The sequence below is a fragment of the Culex quinquefasciatus genome, chromosome 2 (genome assembly GCF_015732765.1).
Source record: "Culex quinquefasciatus strain JHB chromosome 2, VPISU_Cqui_1.0_pri_paternal, whole genome shotgun sequence".
Classification (NCBI taxonomy): Eukaryota; Metazoa; Arthropoda; class Insecta; order Diptera; family Culicidae; genus Culex; species Culex quinquefasciatus.
In genome coordinates, this window is record NC_051862.1 from 27,762,676 (window position 1) to 27,771,911 (window position 9,236).

Here is a 9,236-nt window from a genome sequence, read left to right on the forward strand (position 1 = left end):
AGCACGATGACAAAACAACCCAACACGATGACAAAATCAACTTCCACCGAAACGACCAGCAAGTTGACCAGGCAATTGCGGAACTGGTCCACGAAATTACTGTCTGAGGTGTGAACACTGAAGTACCGGAATGTTCGTCGAGCTGAAGGTGACTGCCTAAGATGATGGCCTCGCGGATCGTTCAATCGCCAGACTCTCGCAGCGGCAGGATAATGGCCTTCGACTGGGCGGCCAGTTTGAATAAGTCTCACTTAAAAATCTTGTACGGAGAGAAGTTGTGTTGTACTTGGCCAGGCCGTGGAAAACGCGCGGCAAATTTTAGAACCGTTGGGAAATGTACTGGGTGCGGCCGGAAAATGTCCAATTCGCTTGGAACATGGCAGCTGCACATAAGTTGTGTGATTCCGTATTGAAAAGATTCGTAACACGCCCACTTAGGTAGCGCCTCAGCACGTCGCAGGAGCTTTATATATTTCTAGAATCCATTAGTCGAAATCTTCCATCTTGAGCGAACCATTGTAGGAAAACTGCGTCTGAATTCCCGTTTGTTTTTCGGTGATTTAGTCCATAACGATCTCGGCTGGCATGCATGTCTTTACGCCGTTCCTAGATTTAAAACAAAAACGTTAATTATTCCATTAATTCAACTCATCTCACAAAAAATATCGCACTTGTTTTGAAACATCTCCCGCTCATCCTCCTTGTTGATCTTCATATCACCGAAAAAGTCCTGCCCGTCGGCATCAGCCACCTCACGAGCTCCTCTTCCGACTCGTCCGAGGGATCTCCGCTACCACAGTTCAGTCGCTTCCCTCGCTATCGACGGCCCAAAAAAGTCCCCCAACAGATTCAGTTCCGCATTCGAGCCTGCCCTTGGATTCACTAGCCAACCTCCACCGGAATAATCAGCACGTTGGCCTCGCCGGTACGTAGCTGGTCCATCTAAGATACTATCCAGGGAAATCAGAAATTGAAAGTAAGTTTTAGAAAATCTACCCAACAACCACTGAGCAATTCCAATATTGCCAACCTCGTCTTGTAGCCAACACCTGGATTTTGCAGCTCGGTCAGATTCCAGTGAAGGCCAATCCGGCCGTTGCTCTGGATGTCGCCGGCACCGAACGCACCGAAACAGTACAGCACAACCGCCGGTTCTGTTGTCCTACCCAATGCTGCAGAGCACCGCAACATGTTTTGGTTTGAAAAGATAAATATTATGACAGTTACACTCTTACCCGCACTTGATCATTTTTGCTAGAATCATCATCGTCATTCCGTTCATTCCAGAATTAACCCAGAATTATTCCAGAATGATCGAGTGTCAACCCCCTTGGGTTTGATTCAACATAATTTTTGTTGAATATAATCAACGCCGATTTTGCGTTGAAACAAACCTTGATTTTCTCATTTGAAAATAAGATATTTACATCTTCCGGCCAAGATCAACATTGAGATTTGTTTGACTTTTTTTTACCTTGAACATGTTGAATTTTTTAAAAAAGGTTTGTGTAAGAAGAATTTGTTTCTAAGTATTCGAGAAATTACAGATTGAACTTATAACTTGCAATATTGTTGAATTTCAACCTCTTTTAAATGCTCAAAATTATTTTAATCTAATTGATTTATTAGGCTGAATACCATATAACTAAAGTCATATCATTAAACCATGAAAAACCATTAAAAAACAACTTCGTATCAAATTGTCAAGTTAAAAAATAGTGTTTAAGAGGCAGTATTTGTAAATATTGCTCGGTTTGTTCTAGAGGTCGTATCGAGGTGCTCCGATTTGGATGAAACTTTCAGCGTTTGTTTGTCTATACATGAGATGAACTCATGCCAAATATGAGCCCTCTACGACAAAGGGGGGTAAAACGGGCTTTGAAGTTTGAGGTCCAAAAAACCTAAAAAATCTTAAAATTGCTCGCATTTCCGTAAAACTTCATCAATTCCAACTCTCTTAGATGCATTCGAAAGGCCTTTTGAAGCACTTCAAAATGTGCCATAGACATCCAGGATTGGTTCGACTTTTCTCTTAGCTTTTGCAAATTACTGTCAAAATGGATTTTTAAAACCTTAATATCTTTTGCAACAGCCTCCAACACCCATACTACCATAGGTCAAAAGATAGGTAATTACATGGACTATAAGCCTACGGAAATAACTTTTTGGCCAATCGCAGTTTTTCTCATAGTTTTTCGATTTTTCTAGAACAAATATTTTACAACGTTTGGTTTTGCCCTGTAGGCCGCCTTAGCGGCACTTTTTGGTCTCAATTTTGTCATATTCGGAATCCTCGAACAATTTCACGTAAGTTAGTAGTATTGGGGTTGCAAATTTGATTTAAAAAATAATTGAATAAAACATTTTTGAAAAAAGAAATAGATCTTATTTACACTGTGATCAATACGTCAAATGCTGTATAAAGTAGGCGAAAACCTGTTTTACCCCTAATCCAACAAATTGTTAAAAAATATTTTAATTCATTCTAAATGGCAATTTTTCCAATCAAATTTACAACTACAATACCTCTAACTTACGTGAAATTGTCCGAGGATTCCGAATATGACAAAATTGAGACCAAAAAGTGACATTATGGCGGCCTACAGGGCAAAAACTAACGTTGTAAAATGTTTGTTCTAGAAAAATCGAAAAACTATGAGAAAAACTGCGATTGGCCAAAAAGTTATTTCCGTAGGCTTATATTCCATGTAATTACCTATCTTTTGACCGATGGGAGTATAGGTGTTGGAGGCTGTTGCAAAAAGATATTAAGGTTTTAAAAAAATCCATTTTTGACAGTAATTTGCAAAAGCTAAGAGAAAAAGTCGAACTAATCCTGGATGTCTATGGCACATTTTGAAGTGCTTCAAAAGGCCTTTCGAATGCATCTAAGAGAGTTGGAATTGATGAAGTTTTACGGAAATGCGAGCAATTTTAAGATTTTTTAGGTTTTTTGGACCTCAAACTTCAAAGCCCGTTTTACCCCACTTCCCTTTGTCGTAGAGGGCTCATATTTGGCATGAGTTCATCTCATGTATAGACAAACAAACGCTGAAAGTTTCATCCAAATCGGAGCACCTCGATACGACCTGTTTCACATTGGTGAAAAACTCGCTCTTAAAGTTAAAAAGCGCTAGAAATTAGATTTTTAATATAAATTCAATGATTATTTATTCATTCACAAGTTGAATTGGGTCCTAAAATGCAACTTAGATGGCTGATATTAAAAAAAGTGATCAGAAATGGTTTTTAATCGTGTTTTTTTACCGTTGTACATAAAAATTGACATAGGGCTTTAGTACCCAATAACAAGACAACATTTTTGCGATGGATAAACTATGGTCCCCTTGGAACGAGCTGTCAAGTAGGAGCTTTTCTGTCAAGAAGGACCGCAAGGTTAATTTTTCAAAATTGATTTAAAAATCCATTTTAAACTCTGTGTGGTCGTACAAAGGGTCATAGTACTCAGAAAAATAAGCGTTATTGCTGTAAACAATAATATCAGCAATCTATCCCAATTTATTTTGTTTTTTTTTTTTATTTTAACTTTATCCAGGTTTTTAAACGAAGATGGCGTTCGAATGGTGAACGTCTGAAATGTCAAAATCGCACAGAAGCACCAACATTAGAAAAAAAAAAAATGTGGCTGTCATGCCGTGGCACACTTTTTTCGTAATGTTGATACCACTGCGTGATTTTGACGTTTCGGGCGTTAACCTTTCGAACGCCATTTTCGCTTAAAAACCTGGATTGTTACTGAGACAAATTTAAAAGCAATTGGGTCCTAAAATGAAGCTTAGTTTGCTGATATTATTGTTCACAGCGATAAAGCTTATTTTTCTGAGTACAATGACCCTTTGTACGACCATAAAGAGCTTAAAATGGATTTTTAAATCAATTTTGAAAAATTAACCTCGCGGTCCTTCTTGACAGAAAAGCTCCTACTTGACAGGTCGTTCCAAGGGGACCATAGTTGATCCATCGAAAAAATGTTGTCTTGTCAAAAAAAAAAAATTGCATTAAAATGAAAAAAAGTGATCAGAAATGGTTTTTAATCGTGTTTTTTACCGTTGTACATAAAAATTGGCATAGGGCTTTAGTACCCAATTTTATGGTTGTGGAGCATAGATTTTCACTGTCCAAACACTTTGATTTAAAAAAATCCTTCTCAACAAAAATACTAATAATATTTTTTTCATTTGGGACGATTTGAATGATTTCAAAATTAGAAAGATTATATATTTTCTCAAAGTTGCATGATTTTTTACAAGCAGTCAAGCCATTAATTGATCCTCACACTCATTTTGACCATTAAAGTTGCTGTTTCATACAATTTCGTTGCAAAAGATTAATCAGAAACAGGATTAGAATAAGTTTCGTTGAATTTCAATTTTCCCGGGAAGTTCGATGAAAATTTCCCGTTTCCCGGGTATTTTGTAACCCCGGGAAATTGGACGCTCTAGTTTGAATTTCTTATAAGCTAATAGAGTTTTTGAGTTCCTATCAACTATGATTTGTTTTGTAATTAGATATTCTAACAATAGATTTGCCAAGAGAAAGAAAAATTATTTTTAAAAAAACTTCACCAGTTAATCAAATTGTATGGAGATGTGCATGGGTGAACCAATGACACAAAATTGCTTGTTTGGTAATAAGGAAGCCCCAAAAAAAGTTTGCGCCAGCAAAAAAGAATTCAAATAACATCCATTACCGGCCGGACCGGACCCCCAAACTACTCTGAAGTGTTATAGAATTTTTAGATGCAAGATGGCGACTGATGACATATTAAAAAAAAAGCCATTCAAATTTGACTAAAATTGTGTCGCAGAACTCAAATTGAATGTCAAAAGTAAGAAATAAAAAAAGCATTTTTTGTGTTCATGATTCGATTATCCGAAGTCGCATATGGTTTATGGTTGGTCGCATAACTGGTATTGATTTGTGCTAAACCAATCATCACATCCGCTTACATTGTCAGTCTACAGATCAGGAAATTCGCTTCTTTGATTTCAAACCGAATAGTTTTCTTCCCATCTATCAACCGGTCATCTGCTTCTTCTGACTCTGCTTTCAACTAGAAGGACAAAAGATAGCAAAATTGTCATTCTTTGAGTAGAACTTTCTCCACGGGAATAAAAGTTGGACACGAACTTTCTAATTAGGTTTTACGCCGACTCGGTTTTTAGGTTAGAAATTTGACAGCTTGACTGCACTGTTTACATTTTTTGCCCGTTTGTCTCAGTAAAAATGTGTGTGCGTGTGCGCTCGTGACGTCACGCTTTAAAACCTAATTAGCACAGCGAATTTGTCGTTTTAGGACTTTTTGTTTGATTTTAATTTCAATTCAAAGGAAAAATTTTCTTTTCTTGATTTTTTTTTTCAAATCGACAGATAGATACTATTCATAAAGTTGTTTGAAAATGATACCAAAAAATATGTCTTGATTTCCGCGAAATTGTTTTAATTTTTAATCAGCAAAGACTGATTGCAATCTAAAGCTTCTCGTTCAGCAAGCTTGCAAAATCCAATGCAGATGCAACTTCAGTGAGTCTCTTTCTCTCATTTCCTGTGGGCTGAAATATAAATGTTGACCAATTTTTCACCTTCAACCCTTGCTGCATCTAAAAGCTTTCAGCCAGCCTTGCGCGCTCTTGCACCCAAAGCCAACAGGTGAGTCAAACGATTTTCCTTCATCCTTCGTGGAGTATGAGATTTGGTTTGTTTTCTCTCTGTTTAACGTAGACTTGAGAAACGTTGGAAAACTTAATTGTTATTTCCGAAGAACAGTTTTATTTATGCAAAACATAATAGGTTCAAACTGTTTATATGTTTATTTAAAAATTAAAGCTTAAATATAAATTTCACAAATATCTCAATAGTACATTACTCCGAATTGATTAAAATATCTTTACACAGCTTTTTGTTACTAACTTTTGTTCATCCTAATAATTGTGTTAGTTAGTTAAAAGTTTTTGTCTAAAACTACTCCTTATTACGGTAACAATCCTGATGCACAGAGTTTTCAGCCGAAAAGTTGCTCTAGCCGTGGTGCCGGGAAAATTTATTGTTCAAACCTCCCCAAGTTCTCTTCTCCCCCAATTCCTAGCATGGCTTTCTACCTTGTGCATTGAGTTCCTAGTTCCTTCGTAGAAAAGGAGGAGACTTTTTTTCCCTTGTAGGATAAAGAATGATTCATGGCATAAATTTTAATGTGGAAATACCTCATTCTTATTTTTACAGTGTCATCGATCTAGTTTTTTTTTCTCAAGATTTATTTTCCCTAAAAGAGCACGCAGCTAACAAAATTCAAACTTAGAAACATGTACCCTCTCTGTAAAGGCTTATGAATTGATCTCAGTTGAAAGGTTCTCCAAATCTCTGAATTGCAAATGTAACAATCCTGGAGCAGAACTGTTAAATTCTAATAAACACCAATTGAATTGAATTATTTCTACAGGGAAGATAAAAGTGTCTACAGGTGCAATATGCAGTCACCTCTGAAAAGAAGGGAAATGGGAATGTTTCTATAACTGTTAAGAATAGCAACAAAATTTATCTAGAAAACAGTTTTCTGAACGTTATGGTATCTTTAACGAATTGTAGGTTCTTCTTAGATCTAAACTAGAAAAAACAACAATTAAGTCAGCAATATAAAACTAAGTTTGAGACCCAATTAAAGATTTTAGAAGATGTTTCGTTTTCGCCATTTTTTCCTACAATCATGTGATAAATAGCGTAAGAGCCTAGATTGCTTTGCTTTGTTATAGATTAAAAAATAATTAGCTATATTGATTTTTGATTAAGCTTTTGAGAAGAGAGATGAAAATCCAAAAAATATTTTTACTGGGCAAAATGTCGCAGAAAATTCAAGTTATTTCAATAATTTTGGTTGGAAAAGATTGCTGAATTTTGCTCTGATAATTCAATAAAATATAAAAAGATAAAATAGATGCAAATAAGCAATAACTTGTTTGCTTTATAAGTCGAATATATAAAAAAAGTTCAATAAATTAATACGCATGCTCTACATTTCGTTTCAAAATTAAATATATCTCGGATTAGTTTTCAAATAGACGTAAGAGCCAATGGTAAACAAAGCCTTGTTTGCTTCGGTGTTCGACCTTCTTACGAAAAATCAATTTAAAAAATGCTTAAGATTGTTCATCTACACGTCTTTCAACTGCCCCAAACTAAAAATAAATGACATTTTGTTACAAATTGGAGAAAAACGAATATTAGTGTCGGAGGTCACGGTGGCTCTTACCTAGAAAGCAATCCAATTTAACGACCCCCGGGTCTTTTGTGGGCTCTGTTGCAAGTTTCTGCTCATTTCTAGGCGTCCGAAGGTTATGTGTGGTGAGTCACTCAAAACCTCTTTTACGCAAATGGACCGACGTTTTACTTCCCCATCCTATAGAAGGCATTTTTTAATCTGTAACAAAATTATCAAAACGTTTTTTTTAATTTTGTTTTTTTTATCCAGGTTAGCAGTTATAATAGCTGATTCAACCTGCCTTCAAATAATAAAAGGAGGATAGGAAGAGAGGAAAATACATTTGAATTTACACTTTGTTATCACTTCACATTTTCTATCACTAATTCTTTAAAATCTTCCTCGTCTAAGAATTCAATCCACTTTGCGAAGCCGTCCTTTCCTAATTTTTGATAGCATTGCCACCATTTCTCCTTGTACATGGTTTGCAGTCACGATGCTTGGTGTTTTGTGGCGTCGTCCACTGCTTCCTGGTACTTCCGCCCGGCTTCTTTCCATTTTTGTAGAAGAAATTGTTTCGCTGGTCATCAGCCATTTTCATTTTTTTTCGTTCAAGAACGATCAATTGACGATTCGGAGAATATGTTTTTTGCTTTGACTGATTTTTGATCATTCAATTGTACCAATTTTATTGTATTGTATGTTTTGCTAACAATTGGGTACTAAAACCCTATGTCAATTTTTATGTACAACGGTTAAAAACACGATTAAAAACCATTTCTGATCACTTTTTTTCATTTTAATGCAATTTTTTTTTGACAAGACAACATTTTTTCGATGGATCAACTGTGGTTCCCTTGGAACGAGCTGTCAAGTAGGAGCTTTTCTGTCAAGAAGGACCGCGAGATTAATTTTTCAAAATTGATTTAAATATCCATTTTAAACTCTTTGTGGTCGTACAAAGGGTTATTGTACTCAGAAAAATAAGGTTTATCGCTGTAAACAATAATATCAGCAATCAAAGCTTCGTTTTAGGACCCAATTCATCAAATAGTTAGTATCACACTTTTCAATTGAAAACTATTAAAATTTACCTAAAAATTACTTGATAAAATTGATAAATTTCACGGGATTTCATGGAAATCTTCAAATTTCACGAATTTCACGCTGTCCGCGAAATCTAGAAATTTCAATAACCCTATAAACAAGGACCCTTTGTACGACAGCACCCACAGAGAATTTTAACTCGAGCTTCGACTCGATTCAGGCTCGATCTTGAGCCAGATCGACTCGATTCAGGCTCGATCTCGAGCCAGATCGACTCGAGGCTCGAGCCAAAATTCTCAGTGGGAAGTGTTGAAAATGGATTTTTAAAAACAATTTCGCGGCCTTTCTTGACAGAAAAGGTTCTACTTGACAGCTTGTTCTAAAAAGAACCATAGTTGTCTTATTATTATTATTTTTTTTGCATTAAAATGAAAAAAGTGATCAGAAATGGTTTTAATCGTGTTTTTTTACCGTTGTTCATACACATTTACGTAGAGCTTTAGGACTCCATTGACAATAAGCCAAGAAGTGGATTACTTTTTTTACTTTTCAACAATCGTCATTTCAAGGAACTTGGAAATGGTCCGATAACATTATGTTCTAATCAAGTTCTAATCGAAAGTGTTGAACAACGGGATATTTATCTTTACAAAATGCATTTAAATTATTTATATTACAATTTACATTCTCGGTAGTTTGCCCACTGTGCATTATTCAAGACACTACTTAGCAGAGACGCAAACCAGAAGTTTGCGTTTGCGTTTTTCCGACGTCATGCACGCTTACCTGGAATGGGTCATTCTAGATTTACGTTCACTCACATTTCGTTAGCGCAGTAATTAGTTTTTCATGAAAATATATACACATTTTGCTTCAAATCTGATCAAATTTGCCGACAATATCATTAAGGAAAGCTTTTTAAGTGAATTCATGAGCAGGTTCGACTTTGACTGAATTTCAGTGAAAACAAAACAGA

General features: G+C 35.8%; 1 protein-coding gene across 2 annotated transcripts; it reads right to left on the minus strand.

Annotated features, from left to right (window-relative positions):
• Positions 1-50: 50 nt before the first annotated feature.
• LOC6035409 lies at positions 51-1,328 on the minus strand. Of its 2 annotated transcripts, XR_005277494.1 has the most exons (3): positions 1,031-1,328; positions 672-950; positions 51-606 (listed from the first exon to the last, which is right to left on the minus strand). XR_005277494.1 is itself a non-coding variant. In XM_038255914.1 (2 exons), exons 1-2 carry the CDS (start codon positions 1,189-1,191, stop codon positions 791-793), a joined length of 321 nt encoding a protein of 106 aa, XP_038111842.1. In that variant the 5' UTR covers positions 1,192-1,328; the 3' UTR covers positions 51-790. The 2 variants fall into 2 exon arrangements, 1 of the variants encoding a protein (XP_038111842.1); XM_038255914.1 differs by having other exon boundaries at positions 51-950.
• Between the last annotated feature and the right edge of the window lie 7,908 nt (positions 1,329-9,236).